The 20,283-nt window shown below is 43.4% G+C and overlaps 2 protein-coding genes across 3 annotated transcripts in view; one reads left to right on the forward strand and one right to left on the reverse strand.

Annotated features, from left to right (window-relative positions):
* Positions 1-208: 208 nt before the first annotated feature.
* GTF3C4 (general transcription factor IIIC, polypeptide 4, 90kDa) lies at positions 209-20,230 on the reverse strand. 2 transcript variants are annotated; one of them, XR_001004826.1, is made up of 6 exons: positions 19,297-20,230; positions 10,485-12,311; positions 6,361-6,398; positions 5,923-6,053; positions 2,282-2,370; positions 209-757 (listed from the first exon to the last, which is right to left on the reverse strand). XR_001004826.1 is itself a non-coding variant. In XM_011969547.1 (5 exons), the coding sequence occupies exons 1-5, from the start codon at positions 19,651-19,653 to the stop codon at positions 693-695; spliced, it is 2,469 nt and encodes an 822-aa protein (XP_011824937.1). In that variant the 5' UTR covers positions 19,654-19,920; the 3' UTR covers positions 209-692. The 2 variants fall into 2 exon arrangements, 1 of the variants encoding a protein (XP_011824937.1); XM_011969547.1 differs by lacking the exon at positions 6,361-6,398 and having other exon boundaries at positions 19,297-19,920.
* The window catches only part of DDX31 (DEAD (Asp-Glu-Ala-Asp) box polypeptide 31), an 80,033-nt gene continuing 79,765 nt past the window's right edge, over positions 20,016-20,283 (forward strand). The window contains 1 exon segment of the mRNA XM_011969545.1: positions 20,016-20,282. Within this exon segment, the coding sequence (XP_011824935.1) occupies positions 20,016-20,282 (267 nt within the window).

Genomic DNA, 20,283 nt, shown 5'->3' on the forward strand with positions numbered 1-20,283 from the left:
TGGGTCAGGAAATCTGATGACACGGGAGAGAATGAAAAAAAGTCACCATTACTCATAATAGTTACCAGATCATTTGACACATTAAATTTCAGTCTTGGCTTCAACTTGAGAATATAGTTTTAGGAAAATGTTTTCCATATGCATAAAAAACAAGAATGGAGGGATGCAGACCAGCAGCTATTTTCTGAGGACAAAACATCAGCCCATGTGTTGCTTTACACACTTTTAATCTCTGTTGGTACATCAGATGCCACGGACCAAGCAATTTAAGTTCTGGAGCCAGAAGGCAGTTCCAGACCAAAGCAAGGATTAAAACCTAACTCAACCCAGCAAGGTCCTTATCCAAGTTCTCTAGAAAAGACCATTCTGTTCCTAGAAATTACAGGACATTGTGTTCAAATTGCTTCTGTCAAGATACTTAAGTGTTCCTCATTGGTTACAAAGCCAGGGCTAATGCTCATCTCAAAATGACTCCAACTCTCTGAGTCCAGCCATTTCAAAGGACATCCGCTAGTCCCTGGAGATGGAGAGTGCCCTTCAGAAATGAGCTCCAGGGGCCCTCTTTACAATCACCAAGGACTTCTCTCCACTCGTGAGGGTCAGGCTTCCTCCAGTACATCCTCCTCTTCAGGCTGGAGGAAGTTTTCTATGGCAGAGTTCATCAGCCCTTCCATGTTCCTGTCACTGATTATTTAGAAGACAGGAGAATCACAGAAAGGGCAGGGGCTTTGCAGTAACCTCTTAATCCAGTCAGGATCTGCAAAAGAAAGACAAGTGGTATCAACTATTAGCTTCGGAAAAGGCAGTCAGAAGGGATGAACACCGGACTGTAGCATTGAGAGATGGGCATTCTGGTCCCAATTTTGCAATGAACCAGCTACACATCCCTAGACAAAACACTTCACTTCTTTGGGCTTCGGTTTCCAACATTCCAAGTGAGGCTGGACTAAACTTGTGGTTCACAAAGTGTGATGACACAGGAAAATAAGGGTAATGAATGTTTCATAAAGCTAAATTTATTCAATTTAAAGAAAGGACTGTATTCCGAGAATGTTCTTCATACACTGTTAATGTTAAAATATTCTCTCATAAAATTACAGGAAAAGGCTATGCTCTTGAGAAATAAAAATGTGGCAACACTGGTCAAATCCTCCTCCTCTTTCATCTATCAAAAACTCTACTCCAACGCTTTTTTAGATCCAGTAGCTTCTCATTCTTCCCAAAAGCCATAAATGGTTAGACTCAAAGTCAATGGGCATGATTTTTAAAGTTTCAATCTCTTCCAGATTTCCTGCCGAGGCAGCGTATCAATTATCAATTGCAGTAAAAATTTAAAAGTGCCCAAAAATATGTTTCAAAATAATCCATCAGGAGGAGGGAGGTGGGTGAGGGAACTACACATGAAACAGAAAAGGCCATGAGTCGGTTATTTCTGAAGTGATGGGTACACAGGGGTCTATTATACTCTTCTCTTTCCTTTTGTGTATGATTGTAGTTTCCCTAATAAAAAGCTACAACAGAACACAAGGTATCAATATACCTACTTATGAGAATTACAGAGCTTCTGTCAGTTTACAGCAAAACTCAAGAATGTATGTAGTTTTATATAGAATGCTATTTCAGCTGAGAACAGAATATTCCCCCCAAAATGCATATATAATTGTATGTTCTGTATCTAATTAGCTCACTTGGTTAGAGTGCATTATTGACGTCGGACAAAATCTGACACTGGCATCATTAAATCACTAATTCCTGACCACTCTACAATCTTATTTCCAGGTAGTTATCTCCAGAAATGGATGACATTAGAGCTATCAGGAAAGACCACATAGACCAACCAGGAAAAACCCATCATGGCTACTGGAAGAACGACCTCAAGTGAATATCCTATTACTGGTTAAATAATGTTGTCTTCGTATACAGTATCATCTACAGAGTTTACATTCAAATATAATCTATGTCATCTACTGAAACAAACTGACATTTTTTGGCATGAGTAATTTGTTTGCAGTGACAGAACAGCAACTGCAGACACACTTAACTCACATACTGAATGCAGTATGCACTTCAATATGACATATTCCAATGGCCATGTTTCAGTTAACTGTGGCTTCATGGTAACACTGTAAAGAGCAGCAGGAGCCTGCTCCCCACCCCCATCCCCAACAGCACAACACCAAGACATGTAGAGTGTGACTTAAACTGTTACTCTGGGGCGCTGGCCCACTGCCAGCATGCTCCACCCACCCACCCACCCTCCCAAGTAAGGGAAAGCATTCACCTTCTGGAGCTGGATGCCGGGCAATGCTGTCATGGAGCAAACACCTTCTATATATCAAACTCTGGCAGGACTGGTAGGTTAAGAAGCACCTGAAAGAAGACAGACTGCATTGGCAAGGGAGAGGGTTTCCTCTACTAACACTCAGAAACTGGTGTTTCTCCATCACAGAGAGTTATCATAAAACTACACATTAACCAACTGAAAGCATGAAACTCACACATTCATGCAACAATGTACCCCCTGTGCACCAAAGCTGGCCAAACCTATGCTCCGTGCTTAGCAAAGAGACATAAAGGTTCTAATCCAGGTAGATTGCAGCTTTTTTTCCTGTTTGAGCATCAGAAAAGAATTTAGTCTGTCCATACCTGACTGCACTTTAAATTCTTGATATGCTTTTTAAAAACTGATCATGTATTATATTGGGAATTATTCATTAGGTTTTTTTTTTTGTTGCTGTTGTTTCTAGACAGGGTCTCGTTACGTTGCCCAGCCTGACCTTGAACTCCTGGGCTCAAGTGATCCTCTGCCTAAGCCTCCCAAGTAGCTGGGATTACAGGCATGTGCCACTGTGCCCAGCTTTCTATTAGTTAAGATTAGGTATAATCACTGTCTTTAAGACTCTGACAGTACATTGGGGAAAACCCTGAAGAATATCGAAGGCAAAATTAATGGTGCAAAAAAACGACAGGACACTAACCAATGTTCACAGGTTCAATTCCACCCAAGGATTATTCATTGACTATCTACCAGCGCCAGGCAAATAAGGATAGGTGGGACGCAATGAGATGGAAAGAGTACATCTGGGTTGCAGGGAAGGTTTCCCAAAAGATAACAATTTTCAGGTGAGCAACTAAGGAGCAGAAAATACAAAGGAGGAGGTTAAGGGAAGGGACTCCAAGCAGGTATACCTTGAGTAAAGACATGGATATCTAGGAAGAAAGATTACATCTGAGTGACAGCAAGCACTGGTTCTCACCTACAGAAATCATACTGAGGTATTTCAAGCCGTAACTTTAGTCAGTAAAAATGAAAACAATTTTCCTGAAAGAACCCATCTAGGAGACATTAATGTGTAATGTTTACACATGTGGCTTCTGGAGCCAGAATGTCAGGTTCTGAGCTATGCTACACACCACCATTGTGACTTAGGCAAATTATTTAACTTCCCCAGGCCCCAATCTCCTCATCTGTAAAAACAAAAGTAATCCTGATGCTCCCCATGCATGGTTGTTGTGAAAATACATTCCACCCATCCTTATTTGCCTGGCCCTGGTAGAGGCCCAATGATAATCTTTGGATGGAATTGAACCTGTGAACATTTGTTAGTATCCTGTCTCTTTTTGCACCATTAGTTTTGCCTTCAATATTCGTCAGGGTTTTCCCCAGTGTACTGCCAGAGTCTTAAAGACAGTAGTTATACCCAATCTTAACTAACAGAAAGCCAGGTGCAATGGCACATGCCTGTACTCCTACCAACTTATTTTCACAACCAGCATAATATAGTAACTTAATACATGTGTACAGCTTAGACTGTGCCTGGCATATTAATAATGCTCAATACATGTTTTTATTTTTATTACTAACCTAAAATACACTACAAGTTTATTTCCTATTCTTCCCTCTTAAGAAGTCTGAATGGTCAAATCAGAAAAAGTGTAGGAGCCAGGCGTGGTGGTACATGCCCATAGTCCTGGCTACTCAGGAGGCTGAGGCAGGAGGATCACTGGAGCCCAGGAGTTTGAGCCACCATGGGCAACATAGTGAGACTTCATTTCTCCATCTCCAAATAAATAAATAAATAAACAAACAAACTGTAGGAATGCCATACAAATTGGAAAAAGAAGAAATTATCAATAAGGGGGTAAACTATGAAACATCTGTACAATGGAAACCTCTATAGCCATTAAGAATGTTATCTTTGTACTGATGTAGAAAAATGTCCATACATTTTGATAACAAAACTAGTGAGTTAACATGGTATGTGTAGCACAATCTTGTTAAAAATTTGGCTGGGTGCAGTGGCTCACGTCTGTAGTTCCAGCACTTTGGGAGGACAAGGTAGGTGGATCATTTGAGCCCAGGAGTTCAAGATCAGCCTGGTCAACATTGTGAAACCCCGTCTCTACCAAAAATACAAAAAATAATTAGCCGGGTGTGGCGGTACATGCCTGTAGTTCCAGCTACCGGGGAGGCTGAGGTGGGAGAATCGCTTGAACCCAGGAGGCAAAGGTCACAGTGAGCCAAGATTGCGCCACTGCACTCCAGCCTGGCCGACACAGAAAGACCCTGTCTCTAAAATAAAATAAAATTTAAATTTAAATTAAAAATTAAAAAATTTAGTGCCCACCATGCACTAGGCATTGTTCTAGAAATAGCTGTGAACAAAACACAAAAGTTCCTGTCTTCATACAGCTTTCTTTTTCTAGAGGAATGACAACGAAAAAATATATTAAATAGTGATAATTATTAAAGAGGAAAATAATAAAGCAAGGAAGGAGGATGCAAAACATTGGGAGGGGAAGGTATGTCGGTGGGGTGTTACAATTTTAGGAATGGTAGCCAGCAAGGCCTAACTGATAAAGGGACACTGGAGGAAGCCATGTGGACATCTGCTGCAAGAACATCCTGGGTAGAGGAATCAGCCAGTGTAGATGTCCTGAGGTGGAGGGATGCCTCACGTACCTGAGGAATGAAGCCAGTCTGCCTGGAGTGAAGCGAACAAGATGGAGAAATACAGCAGACGAGGTCAGCAGGAGGACAAAGGGAAGAAGGGGCCTCAGGCTGTGTGGCGCCTTGTGGATCACTGAGAGGGTTTTAGTGTTACTCATCAGAAACAAGTAGCCAGTGACAAAGTTTTGACACAATCACTATCCCGACTGTAGTAACACTGGAGGGACAAGGATGGAAGCGGGAATACCAGATGGAAAGTAACTACAGGTATAATAATCTGGGCAAGAGATGATGGTGTTTTGGACCAGGGCTGCAGAGGTAGTAACAAAAGGTTGGATTCCAATTTGAAACGCCTATTAAACATCCAAATAGAGGTACTGAGCAGGCAGTTAGATACTTAAGCCTAGACTTAGGGGGAGAGATACAGGCAAAAGCTCTAAGTTTAAATCATCATTGTGCAGATGATAAGCAACCGCCCCGGGAAAGTGCAAAGAGAAGAAAAACAGGCGAAAGACAGACAGCTGAGATGCCCATCAGCAAAGTCAACTGAGAATGAAGAGTCAGAGACAGGAAGAACACCAGGGTTGCTGTGTCCCAGAAGGCAGGTGATCAAAGTGCTTCAAGGAGGGAGTAATTGTGTCAAATGCAGCCCACAGGTCCAGTAACATGAGGATACACCAAGGTCTTAGAATGAGGCTAGGAAGAGGAGGCATAATTTGTTCAATTACGAAATTGAACAAATAAGAAAACTCCTATATATTAAGCAGTAAAAAACTGTCTTTAAAGGCCAACTTGCTTGAGTGATACTGATGAAAAAAGTCGACATCAGGCTTTGTAATAGCAACTTTTCTCCAACAAATTGGCAAGGGCAATAGATAACTGGCACAAAGTTGCTATTCTGTCACATACAGTAGTTTGTGCTACACAAAACTGAAAAATGAGCATAAGTAGGAACTTTTAAAATGGCTTACCGGAGCCAAATGTGGCCATTGGAACAGACTGCCTGTTTGCGATCTGTGAATGGCAAGATCTCTTTACACAAACTACAGTGCTCAGGGAAAGTCTGTTTGTTCATCTTCTTTGAGATATGTCCAATCAGCACCTAGTAAGACAAAGTAGTCAGCAAAGTTTAGTGTAAGTGCAGGATTTCCTGAAGAAAAAGCCGACAAACACAAAGGGAAAATTAAATAATAATAAACAAAAAGAAAAGAGCAAAGAGCAGTATTTCACAAAAGACAGGGGATCTGCATTGCCAAATAGGCTGATTATAGTGTCTGGAAAATAAAAGAACTAGAGTTTCAACCTGTGTCAACTAGCTAAATAAAATAAATTTATTCAGGTACTCTGTGGCAACAGGGTGTAACCACTAAGGAGAAAACTGTTCTGAAAACCAAAATCTTATTACTCGCCTTGTTTTAGTTGCTTCTGAGACAAGGATTTCAGAGTTCTATTAGAAGACAAAGTATTTAGCTATTATTTATAATGTTCTGACTTTAAGAAGAAAAAGCATAATCTCTATAGGCAAAATATTATGTGGAATACTGCTCTCTTTGTAGAACTGTACAAATGTCTATTTTAAAAGACAGGCTTACAAAGTAAAAAGATCATCAGGATTAAAAAATAATTTCCCCTTCTGATGGCCCAAAGACCCATGGCCAACATAGTCCAGTAGACGGCAATCTAAGACTAGCTGACCCCACTGCAGAGGCATGGCAAGACCTACTATAGGAGCAAGAAGCTGGGAGTGAGAGAGGTAACGGCAGACTCTAGGCCATTCTTTGCTTCAGTTTTGCTTTTCTGTGCTTTATTAAGATTACACTCTTGGCTGGGCACAGTGGCTCATGCCTGTAATCCCTGCACTTTGGGAGGCCAAGGTGGTTGGATCACTTGAGATCAGGAGTTCGAGACCAGGTGGCCAACATGGTGAAACCCCGTGTCTACTAAAAATAGAAAAATTAGCTGGGCATGGTGGCGCACACCTGTAATCTCAGCTACTCAGGAGGCTGAGGCAGAAGGATCTGCCTGAGCCCGTGAGCGGAGGTTGCAGTGAGCCGAGGTTGCGCCACTGCACATTAGCCTGGGTGACAGAGTGAGACTCCATCTCAAGAAAAAAAAAAAAAGATTCACTGTTTAAACATAAAAGTCTGAAAAAAACTTGAATCCAATTCATTTTTTTTTTATTTTAACTTCACTGGATATGTAATTTGGAGGCTGGGATACATAACCCTCAAGAGTTGTCTTCTCTTACTAGTGATAGTGCCCTTCTAGTTCTGAATCCATTTCTGCTTCTTATGAATGAATCCACAAGATTTTGGATTAATTCACTAAAATTAGTTCACTTAAGTTTCAAAGGATGTCTTACTAGCTCAGAAGTTGGTAAACCCAGTATCTTACCTCTTCTGCATATACTCTACAAATTTAAATCCCATTAATTTTTGGCCTTTTTTCTTTTCAGTCTTAAGAATTCTAACATATGGTCCCTTACAGCAAGGATGACCAAACTCACTCTGTTTTTTTCTTTTCTTTTTTTTTTTTTTTTGAGACAGAGTCTCACTCTGTCACCCAGGCTGGAGTGCAGTGGTGTGATCTTGGCTCACTGCCAGCTCCACCTCCCAGGTTCATGCCATTCTCCTGCCTCAGCCTCCCGAGTAGCTGGGACTACAGGGTCTGGCTACTTTTTTGTAGTTTTAGTAGAGAAGGGGTTTCACTGTGTTAGCCAGGATGGTCTCGATCTCCTGACCTCGTGATCCGCCCGCCTTGGCCTCCCAAAGTGTTGGGATTACAGGCATGAGCCACTGCGCCCAGCCTCACTCTGCTTTTCTAGACAGGCCAAACATCCTGATAATGATACAGTGACAAAAACTACTCAGAATTCCTCCCATACAAATGCACCTCTATTTTCTTTTTAAGACAAGGTCTCGCTGTTGCCATGGCTAGAGTGCAGTGGTGCGAACATGGCACCCCCTTCAGCCTCCCAAGTAGCTAGGACTACAGGCTTGTGCCACCACACCAGGATAATTTTTTTTTTCTCCTTCACTTTATGTAGAGACAGGGTCTCGCTATGTTGCCCAGGCTGGCCTTGAACTCCTGGGCTCAAGCCATCCTCACACCCTGGCCTCCCAAAGTGCTGAGGTCACAGGCGTGACCATTGCACCCAGCCCAGATATACCTCAATTTTACATAAGGAAAGACTGCTATTTGTTCTCAATAGCCTTGACCCTGGCAAGCTCAATTCTTAACTGTGTTATTCTGACTCACACATTCTCAATGGGAGTGAGAGTCCTTCCAAAGCAGCAAATATTAGTTCTTGGGGGACAAAAAGTTCTCTTTTTACATATAAAGCAAAGATATACACACAGTACATAAACGGACACACAAAATACATCTGTGGTATTAAAACTTCATGGGCAGGGTCAATTCCGAAAAAGTGTCTACAAATGCTCTGGCGGAAGTGATAATGAAAAAAGGTTTAAAAGTGCTAGTTTAACTGTACCAGCATACTAGGCTGATAATCTCCAAAATAATTTATAACTACTAATAAATCAACATCCTGGGTTTAAAAAGTCTTCATTTTATGCATATAGTTGGATTTCTAAGACAGGAATGCATGGTCTTCAATAAACTCAGTTGCTATAGACAGGGATGGGTGCGTAATCTTCTGGTTTTTAAACTGGCTCTGCTGGAATCACATCACCACGCTAAATGTAGCTTCCTGGGCTCATGGAGTACCTGGACAATTATTCTAAATCATTACAAACCCAACCTCTAGTACTTTCTAACATGTTTTTGCTAATTTTTCACTGACTCTTATAATAAACCTAACTAGGTCCCATGGTACTGTGATAACCAGAATACTCTTCTAGACAATTTGGAACACAATGAAACGTTTAAAAATTAAGTTTTTTTTGGCCGGGCACGGTGGCTCATGCCTGTAATCCTAGCACTTTGGGAGGCAGAGGCGGGCAGATCACAAAGTCAGATCGAGACCATCCTGGCTAACACGGTGAAACCCTGTCTCTACTAAAAAAAATACAAAAAACTAGCCAGGCGTGGTGGCGGGCGCCTGTAGTCCCAGTTACTCAGGAGGCTGAGGCAGGAGAATGGCGTGAACCCGGGAGGTGGAGCTTGCAGTGAGTCGAGATCGTGCCACTGCACTCCAGACTGGGGTACAGAGCGAGACTCTCAAAAAAACCACAAAAAAACAAAACAACAAAAACAAAACAAAACAAAAAAACTTTTTTTTTTTGAGATGGGGTTTTGCTCTTGTCAATTGACAATCTCAGCTCACTGCAACCTTCACCTCCCAGGTTCAAGCGATTCTCCTGCCTCAGCCTCCCAAGTAGCTGGGATTACAGGCACCCGCCACCATGCCCGGCTAATTTTTATTTTTAGTAGAGACAGGGTTTCACCATGTTGGCCAGGCTGGTCTCAAACTCCTGACCTTGTGATCCACCCTCCTCGGCCTCCCAAAGTGCTGGGTATTACAGGCATGAGCCACCACGACCAGCCCCAAAAGAACTTTTAAAGAAGAAAAGTCATTTACATGAACAGTGCATCTTAATACTCTTAAGACCACTGCAAACATTCTATGAGCAATAATTTCAAAGGCAAATGTGTGTACACAAACATACACATTCTTTCCAACAACAAAATGGAAGAAGTGATTGTGAACAGAACAGCTTAACATTACGAACAAAGATACTGCCTTCAATTAATATTTTAAGACTTTAGTCAATAAGTATCAATCTTTGAAGTAAAAAGGAACACAGATATTTGTGGTTTTGAGTATTTCAGAATACAGTATATTTCCTAGAACACGGGTTCTTCAGGATTTTAGCAGCTATTAGCTGCAAGAAAGATTCTGCGATCAGGAAGTCTGAGTAATACCGAACTATACGAAGGTATAGGTTTCCTTTCTGTAGGAATTCTCAGAACTCTTAGGATGGTAATATGCACTGGGAACCCCAGTGTTCCGTTAAGCAACTTAAATTCTATAGAATACATTCTGGATAACACTATGATTGTTCTATTACCAAAATAAAGATTGTGTCCAGTATTTGTAAAAATGAGACATGGGTAATGATTTGTTTACATGTCTTTGACTAAATGTGAAGATATCCTTAAATCCTATCAAACGGAAAACATGTCACTACACCCCTCCCCTACAAAACTTTTGTAAAAGAGGAAGGGCAGGGAGCATGGGCACCATATTTCTATGGCCATGACTGCCCATCACATATTACTCAGCTAAATGCAGTTTCTTTAAGCTAATCCAGTCTGGAAAGCTCATCCTGCAAACTCTGCATATCTATTAAGGCCAGTGTGAAGAAGAATCAAAATATTCTTTGTATGCCATGAATGCATCCTCTGCATTAATCCGCATTTCCTATTTATTCCCCTGCACCTCATGCAAATCAATTATCTAAAAAATGTCAAAGCAAAAGCTGATCTTCAGGAACTCAATTTAGGTCATTTCTTTCTCATGAAGAAAGCAGACTTTACAATTTCAGAGTTTCTGTTAATAAACACCTACCCGTGCTGTTCTGTCATCATACTCTTCATCAGACATTAAAAAGTTACAGAGTCCTCGGGTGGGGATGCTAGTGTTTTCTGTGATCCAGGTGTGCAGATACACTTCTCCTAAGACTCGCTTCATGTGTTCCCTGGTCAAGTGCATCTCCACAGCTTCGATCTTCCCTTGGATTTCCAGGAGTTTCTCTTCCATTGGCTCCCGGCCTCCAGCATCTCCAGTCGGGGGGAGCGAGTCATCAGCGGGCTCCTCTACGTCTCCTTCCTTGCTTCTCTCCTGCAGGCCTTGCTTCACCACCTGTTTGGAAGAAGTGCCTTCTTCCTGCTGTTCATCGTCAGCATTGCCCATCCCAGGTGAATCCACTAGTAAGATTTTTGAGTCCTCATGGGTGGGTTTCCACAAGGCTTCTGAAGGGGTTTTCTGCATTGACTGATATAAAATCCTCAGGAGGAAAAGCTTAAAACGCCAAAAATAGGTGACTCCACTGCTTTCAATCTTTTTTTCCAAAGCTTCTTGTAAAAATTGAGGGATATGTTTATCTTTTAAAATCTTCCAGCGTACTAGGTCTATTAAATCTACCTGCTTAAAAAGGTTTTGAACTGAAGATTCCAGGAGCTGAGCAGCTGCCTCTTCAAAGGTTTTGAGAGTAACAAACTGCACCTGGTAGTTTTTGTTAACGGGGTGGAGGCCGTTGACCATACCCTCAGTGGTAATGATGGCCAGGTACGCACCGCACGGGCTCACTGCTATCCCGTGAGTCCTCACTGAGCCAAACACATCTGAGAGTTTAATCAACTGGTGTTCAAACTTCAATGCAACATCTGTGAAAATGGGAATCAGCTGCCTCACCTTTCCATCACTGGAGCAAGTATAGACTGTTCCATTCTGTTTGTCTGCAGTCATGGAGACAATCGGCAGTGAGTGAAGGCCTGTGACATGGGAATTGTGAACATTCAGCCCTGCTTTGGAGATCAGAAGAAGACACCAAAATACATAAGAGCCTCTTGCAGCCACTACTAAGCTGCAACTACACTTCTGGTAAGGATGATAAAGTGGTACACATTTGATGCTGTGCACAGGTAACTGGTCCATTTCTTTCCACAAGATAACAGGCTGCCTTAAAGTGAAATAGCCTTTGACTGCTTTGAGATTGACAGGAAGAATTTTTATGGGTCCAAAAGCACTCCCCACAATAAGGCCACTCATTTTTCGATTATTGTGCTCATATTCCCACCAAAACAATACACTGGGAGAGGTGATTCCTGACTCAATCGTGTTGCATGAAGAGATGGATTCTTTTCCTACAAAGGGCAGCTGAAACTGCCACACGGCGATATTACCATTTTCAAAGAGGACGGCCAGGAGCACACTGCCAACATCCCGGCATTCGTTGTTATGCTTGACCTGCTGAGTGGTACAGATGCCCGACCACTCCATTCTGACTGGGGTCTGCATGCTGTGTCTCCTCTGAAACTCAGCAAAATCCCCGAGATTTCCTTCCGGGGCCTCATTTTTAGAGAGCCTGTAACTGGTCTCATAAAGACGTTCTCCATAGATCTCAGTCAGGTCAACCAGCTGGACCCACTGCAGTCTGTTGAGATTTGCCTGGATGGTCAGGCGATTGTCCATGGTCAGTGCTGCCAAGAGGCACCTGCCATTAGCATCACAACCCATGGGAGACCAGCTGGTGTACTTGAATCCTCTCATTGCTGGTAAAGCCTTCCCCTCAGGGTTGAACACTCTATCCAACATGAAAGTCTGACTGACCGTGGGGTCCTTGGAGGCGGCGAATTTCTCCTTGCACTCAGCAACTTCTGTTTTTGAGCCAACCTGAAAATAAAGAGATATAAAAACTATCAGATGAGTGTTTAGGAGATGGCAGTTTTTTAAAAATGTCAGAATAAGTGTCATTATTCATAGCCTGGTTCTCATATTCTTCCTAGAATTAATATATCCAACAGAGATGTACCTGATTCTTAAGATTCAACACAGCATTTATCTGAGCTAGTCACAAAACAAAAAAGGTGTTAACAAATTTACGAAAATAAGGCCAGGTGCGGTGGCTCACACCTGTAATCCCAGCACTCTGGGAGGCCGAGGCAGGCGGATCACAAGGTCAGGAGATCGAGACCATCCTGGCTAACATGGTGAAACCCCATCTATACTAAAAATATAAAACATTAGCTGGGCGTGGTGGTGGGCGCCTGTAGTCCCAACTACTCGGGAGGCTGAGGCAGGAGAACGGCGTGAACTTGGGAGTCGGAAGTTGCAATGAGCTGGGATTGTGTCACTGCACTCCAGCCTGGGCGACAGAGCGAGACTCCGTCTCAAAAAAAAAAAAAAAAAAAAAAAAAATATGTGTCTATATGTATCTTTGATACAAATTGATATTTAGATTTTTACAATATATTTGCAATACAAATGCCACCTTTAGGTCCTTTATCTGAAATTTCATTCAAAAATAATGGCGAGAGCCAACTCCAACTGCTTTGTTTACTGTTTCTACAGAATAATGTTCACTCTAATCAGACTATTCTAGTTGCCATTCCTGAACAGTCCCACCTCAGCTTTCCCTGGCTCCCTTGCCTAGTTCTCCCTATGTAAATCCCATCTATCCTACCAGATCTAATTCTCCCTGTAAGGCCTTTTGAGGTCGTTCAAGCTTTCATTCATCTCTCCCTCCTCCAAGTTCGTAACATGTATCGGACAGTAAGACATTCTGTCGCTCAGGCTGCAGTGCAGTGGCACAATCTTGGCTCACTGCAAATCCCACCTCCAGGGTTCAAGTGATTCTCCTGCCTCAGCCTCTCAAGTGACTGGGATTACAAGTGTGCACCACCACACCCAGCTAATTTTTGTATTTTTAGTAGAGACAGGGTTTCACCATGTTGGTCAGGCTGGTCTCGAATTCCTGACCTCAAGTGATCCACCTGCCTCAGCCTCCCAAAGTGCTGGGATTATAGGTGCGAGCCACCACGCCCAGCTGTGAGCTCTTTAATAAGATTTTAAAGAGACATCAAAGATGGAGGAAGAGATAAATGACCAAAAGAAAGTGGTTCAGAACCATAAAAAAATAGGAAGGCTAAAGCCAAAAAGAGCAGAGATTAGCCAAAAAATTTTTTGTTATATTGGAAGCAGGAGGAAGGAAGGACTTTATCCACTGTCTTTAGAGAAATGGATAAAAGAAAAAGAATCCTTCAATTCTTTTTTAGTGTCAATTTCCTTTTTCAAAGAGGCTGACCTTTAAACTGGAAAGGGTAGAACATGATTGAAAGGAAATTCCAGCCTAAGACACACATGGATATAATAAAAGTCACTTTGAATGAGTTTAAGTTTTCAAGCCTAAAGGAATTACCCTCCAGGACACAGAAAGCACTTGAAAGACATTAACACAGAATCACTGACCACATCCTAGATGAAGTCTGGACAACCAGGGACATATCAGAAAATTAGAGTGCAACAAAGAGTTAAAAAATATCCCCCATGGCTGGGCGCGGTGGCTCACACCTGTAATCCCAGCACTTTGGGAGACCGAGGTGGGATCACTGGAGACGAAGAGTTTGAGACCAGCCTGGACAACATAGTGAGGCCCCATCTCTATTAAAAATATCAAAAAATTAGCCAGGCGTGGTGGCGGGCACCTGTAACCCCAGCTACTCAGGAGGCTGAGGCAGGAGAAGTGCTTGAACCTGGGAGGCAGAGGTTGGAGTGAGCCGAGATTGTGCCACTGCACTCCAGCCTGGGTGATGGAGCCAGGCTCTGCAAAACAAACAAACAAACAAACAAACAAAAAAAAAAACCCAAATGGTAAATAAATAACAAAACCTACAGACCATTAAGCCTAACAAAAAATTCCTCAATGTACAAACAAACGAATAGTTTGTACAGACAGGAATGATGATTAGAAACAAGCAAAGGATGGCCAGGCTTACGCCTATAATCTCAGCATTTTGGGAGGCCAAGGCGGGTGTGGTCAGGAGATTGAAACCATCCTGGCTAACAGGGTGAAACCCCGTCTCTTCTAAAAATACAAAAAAAATTAGCCAGGCATGGTGGTGGGCGCCTGTAATCCCAGCTACTGAGGAGGCTGAGGCAGGAGAATGGCGTGAATCCAGGACGTGGAACTTGCAGTGAGCAGAGATCGCGCCACTGCACTCCAGCCCGGGCGACAGAGCAACACTCCGTCTCAAAAAGAAAAAGAAAGAAAGCAGCAAAGGATAACAGGAATAATCTATTCTTATTCTCTTTTCTGCTAATAATAGATAAGCAAATAAAATGAAATGTAAATAGAAAATTGTCCACAAAACAGAGAACTAACTTTTCCTCCAGTGTGTTTCACAGTACACTACTCCCTTTCATTGTCCCTTAAAAATAGTTCTATGGCCAAACAAGCTTTGGAAATACTATATATTATATGTCATTCTCCCTTGAGAAGTGACAGGAGGACACTAAATGCCTTGGCCAGGGAACTACTATAAAGACCTACTGAGCCACAAGAAGCCAAACTTTTTTTCCTTTTTAAACAATAAGAGCCTTTGGAGGGAAGACAGTTATTACCCTTCACCATTTATTATCCCAAAGTATGTAGAATACTTTGGGAATGGTGTTTCAGGCAGTGTATCTTGATTTTAGGAAGGCATTTTAAAGTAGTCTCTTGGATACACTATGAAACTTGCTGGAGAATCACAGACTGAAAATGCCAATTAAATGAGGTGTAGGTGGCTGGCTTGGAAATAAAATAATGCTAATCAAAGCCCGGTGCTTTCTACAGGTAGATAAAATTTGTGAGATGACATAATGAAGCACAGCATAATAACTGAAAATCTGTGCTATGATGCCAGACTACCTGGGTTCAAATGCTGGCTCTGTTACACACCAGCTATGTGCGCAAATTGCTTAAACCTTCTGACCTTAATTTCCTCATTTATAAATGAGACTAATACATGACCCATAAAGTTAGAAAGGCTAAATAAGTCAATATTTCAAAGCATATATTAAGTGCTCAATAAAGTCACCTATGATAATTGTTAATATACTCTGAGAATTAAGTTAAAAAAGAAAACCTTTTGAGAGTCTCTCTGTCACCCAGGCTGGAGTGCACTGGTGTGACTACAGCTCACTGCAGCCTCAACCTCCTGGGGTCAAGCAATCCTTTCACCTCAGCCTCCTCAGTAGCTAGGACCACAGGTGCACACCATCATGCCTGGCTAATTTTTATATTTTTCTGTAGAGACGCGGTGTCCCTGTATTGCCCAGGCTGGTCTTTAACTCCTGGGCTCAAGCGATCCTCCTGCCGTACCCTTCCAAAGTGTTGGGATTACAGGCGTGAGCCACAGCACTCAGCCTCAAGTAAATGTTAATAAGATTTTTAATGCTAACAAAAGTATGCAAAAATGCAAGGTAGACATAAAGTTGTGTACCAAATGAACAGTAGATATAAAATTGTTCATCAAATCCTTTAATACTGTGAACTAAGCAATACTCCTTAGAACAGGTTAAATTTGCTACAAATAAAAGCTACTGTAGAAGTAAACTCACAGGATTGGTAACCCAAAGCAAGCGGCACAGGATGAAATAAAGGAAGCTCAAGCAACCCTTGGTCCTACTCATCGTGGGAAGAATTCTTGACAGGATGGAGAGCAGCACAGATCTTGACCGGTAGGAAAAAGTCTTAGGGTTTTGTGTAGCAATTTCTGACATATTAGTTTCAATGAGACTACTGCACCCCTCTCCAACTCTCCCTATCACGAAACTGTTAACAAATCAAGTATTCAGATGCTCAAGGAGTATACTTAAAAGTCCAGCTCCCAGGGGCCTGCTCACAGCCAATCATTTAATTGTACAACATCCAGTTTCCAGTTGACCACTAATACTATTCAAAAGTAATTGCAGTTTTCACCATTACTTTTAATGGCAAATACTTTTAATACTAACTGTTAGGCATTTTGTAAGCACCTGACAAAAATTCACTTGAAGCTTTTAGACAGTAAGCTTCTTGAGGACAGGTAATAGAGTTCAAAGCCAGGGAACAGTTATTTAACTTAATGTAGCAGATGAAGTTAATACTTTCTAAGGCTCCTAACAATTGATGCGCAATACAATTCGGTACACATATATTATCAGAATTTGGAACTATACACAAATGACTCACTAGATGAGTCACTAAATCAATAGTCCAATGGGAAAAACAATTCTGACATTCTTAAATCACTATTTCATTGCTTTTCAGATTTATACTGTTCACCTTTCTACCATACAATCTTATATAACAGCTGATAATGTCTGAACTATTACATAACTGCAGATTTTCCTGCAAATTCATAATCTAAATAACAGAATCATAGAGCAAAAGCTTCAAAGGTGTTTAGTACCTAGTTTTCTAACAATGCTACACTAAAACTGTGATCTGTGCTGCAGACTGTCCACTGTTTAGGTTAGACCGAAGGCATGCTGCACAGCACCGAGCAGATTTAAATCCACAGACTGCCAATGGGTGGAGTCATCAAAGAGCTGACACAGACTTCTTTACATTCCTACCATCACACAAGAGTTTTAACCCACAGAGGGCTCTTGTAGAACTGCAGGGACAATTCGGAATTCACTCACTTCAATCAGTCTAAAAAGACTGCAAAAGGACTGATGGTTCATGTGATGTGCTTAAAAAAAAAAAACACCACAGTACAGAAGGGGAAGATGTTACTAATTAATTTCGTCGAAGCCATTTGTCAACTATAAGACAGCTATATAAGGATTTCCTGTTACTAGGTAGCAGTTGTGTTAAATGTCAGGTGAGGCAAAATGACAGTCCACAACCACAATATTAATCCAGACTCCTACTCCTTCATACCTGTATAACTGCATTATTTTCACCTTGAGCATTTACAGTGTGCCAATAATTGGGCCAAGTGATTATGTATGTTTAATTCAATCTTCCAAAAAGCCTAAACAGGGTTTCATTATCCCTCTTTTACAGATAGGCCTATCTTGTGCCAAAGCCCAATCTCTTAACTTCTATTTTACACTGATCCCAGCAATCATCTTCTTGCCTCTATCCAGCAATGTTCCTGAACCACAGCAGGTCACTCTATGCTAATGAAACTGTTAACAACATCTTAAAGGCTTCCTAGATTGAAGCCAACTTCCTCATACCAACCTTCCAAGTTCACAACTGGCCTCATCTTACTTTCTCTGACTCTCTAGAAAACCTATTTGAGCTCATGTACTGATCCGTTATTATACAAACAATCGTAAATGATGTTCATGACTTAAACGTGTATGCACATGGGATGAATGCCTCATTCCCACCACCTGGAATGCCCTTTCCTTCCTTCCTCTTACAAACCAAACGCTACCTTCTTTGGGACTGCTGTAGATTCACCACCAGATGACCTGTCCCATAAAAGTCTCTCCTCTTACTATTCCCTCCTTTCTTTACATTCTCTCTGCTAAGGTATTCGATCTCTACCATACTGACATACATACTTTCCTTGAGTTGATGTGCGTATGAATATCCTTGGAAACAGTTAAGTGCCTTTTCAGCAGAAGATACACCTTTTAAATCACCTTTCTTCTGCCTTCCTCCTTTTGTAATTCTCAGTTTCATAGGGTTGCATCTGTCTATCTGATTTGTTTACACTTGAACAAATGTGTTCACATCCTCTTCAAGATCTTAGAGAAAGCTTAGTCATACAAGCTGACGAACAATCTAACAACAAGCTGTTTGAAACTTGAATTAAATATGCTACAAAGTGATGAGGGCTATCATCACCCTACCTATAGCTAATGACTCATATTTTAAATGGCTGTACAGAGTAAGAGTTTACGAACACATCAACATGTTCTCTGTGTGTGGATACACATCTTTATAATGCTTATCACTACCTGACAGGACCTTATCATTTGTGCTTGACCTGCCAAAGAATGTAAGCTTCATGAGGGCAGGGGCTCTATTTTGCACACTGCTTTATTTCCAGAACATGCGGTAGCACCAAGCACAGCGGTATTCAAATATCTATTGAATGTATGAATATACACTTTGACAGATCACACGTAAGTGTACGCTTCTATTAAGGATATATGGCAAGTTTTTACACCGCTAAGCAACTAAAAGGAACGCTATGGCTTACTACTTGACCTTGCGCTTGAAGTTTAAGATATGCAGTTGTTTCGAGTCTTTATTTTCGTTCTACATCCCAAAGATGTTTGCCTAGTGAAGAAAAACTAGAGTACAAACCCGGAGATCTGGTATTTACCCGTTTGCCCAAGGAGAGGCGAGGACCATTCATAATAAAGTCACTTAAACAGTTAAGACTATGGATAGGACCAGTTTTTCTTTTCTCAAGCTAAAGTGGCGCGAGAGGAGGGCACACACAGTAGACAAAGCCAGCCAAGAACCTCGGAAACTCGGCCCCAAACAATAGGAGCAACGACAGAGGCAGGCCCCGGGTTGGATCTACAGGGGGTGGAGTCTCAGAAAGCACCACCGAGTAACCCGCTCCATGTGCCGGCCCGACGCTGGGGCGAAGGAGGGGTTGGCGGGACTTAACTCCGGGAAAGCCCCCTGGGTGTGTACCTGTGTTTGGGGCGGCGGGTGACCTGGGGAAACAGGGTGCAGACAGCTGCAGGGCTTTTCTTTTCTTTTCTTTTTTTTTTTTTTTAAAGCGGTGGCAACCCTGGCTGCTTAATAAATCCCCAGCGCTCGGCGCGAAGAGGGAAATCCCCGCACCGAGTGCGGGACCGGATTCCCCTGGGACGGATGACGCGGCCGCGAGAGGGGGACAGAAGAAGACTCTGGGAATGGCAAGGGATGACTTACTTTGAGGAGACAGCTGTTGAGAGGGGCGGGCACCGAGGTGCGGTGGATAACCAGGTCCTGGCCCGGGTTGTGCACGTCGCAGATGAGCTCCAGCACAGCGATGCTGCGGGCCGTGGACACAGACACGCGGTGGTCCTCGGACCAAGCCAGCGGTTCCAGGCCGCTCACCGCATACTGCAGCTTCACGGCCGGCTCCCGCCGAGTCACCATGAGGCGGAATGCAGCGCTGGGCCCCGGGGCCGCGTCCGCTGCTGGCTCCTTCCCGCCCGCCTCGCCGCCCCCCTCTCCCTCCTCCTCTCCGGGTGGCGCAGGCCCGTCGTCCGCGGGCCCCACCCGGGCCTGGTCGGCCGTGTTCATCTTCTCTCAGGTGCAGAGGTCGGACGCCCTGGCGCTCCAAACCCGCGTCTCAGTCGCGCCGCCACCTCCCGGACCGCCGCCGCCACCCCCAGCGCCCTCCGCGGCGGTTTTCTCCCCTCAGGCCCCGAGCGCCGCCGAGCCAGGAAGGACCCCGCCGTTGCCAGGCAACGCGGCCCTGCCAGGTGGCCGAGGAACTGCCTGTCCAGAAAAAGGACTGCGAGCTGGGAGCCCGGAGGACCCCCTTCCCCCTGCCCAGGGACTGAGCTCCAGAGCCTGTTAGGGAGCTACCCAGACAGTTAGGCTTTAGTTCCTAAAGTGCCGAGGAAACGCACGCAGCAGTAAAGGCGAGACTCGTCGGTGAGATGGCGCCGGGCCTCGTTTCTCAGAGGCATTCAGAGAGCTTCCCCAGCGTGAACTCTCGGCCGAATGTGATTTTGCCAGGCCGCGAGGGACGTAGAGCGGGGCTGCCACCCGGCGGGGGCACGCGCCCCCGGCTCGCCCCAACCCGCCCGGTGCCGCCGTCCCCGGCTCCTCTCGGGGCGGGTGCGTACAGCTGGAGCCGTTCCGGACCCGGAAGGGGCGGTGGCGCAGGGTCCTCGCGCGTCCCACGTGGGGTCCCGGGCCCAGCAA

Source organism: Mandrillus leucophaeus, unplaced genomic scaffold (assembly GCF_000951045.1).
Source record: "Mandrillus leucophaeus isolate KB7577 unplaced genomic scaffold, Mleu.le_1.0 Scaffold899, whole genome shotgun sequence".
Taxonomy (NCBI): Eukaryota; Metazoa; Chordata; class Mammalia; order Primates; family Cercopithecidae; genus Mandrillus; species Mandrillus leucophaeus.

Bases quoted from the DNA above. Each gene is read 5' to 3' on its own strand.
- GTF3C4 (XM_011969547.1), bottom strand. From the start codon at position 19,653: ATGAACACGGCCGACCAGGCCCGGGTGGGGCCCGCGGACGACGGGCCT. The intron at 2,371-5,922 runs GTAAGCCATTTT...GTCTTCTTTCAG, and splicing joins AATGGCCACATTTGGCTCCG to GTGCTTCTTAACCTACCAGT. The intron at 758-2,281 runs GTGAATGCTTTC...TTTCTTTTGCAG, and splicing joins CCGGCATCCAGCTCCAGAAG to ATCCTGACTGGATTAAGAGG.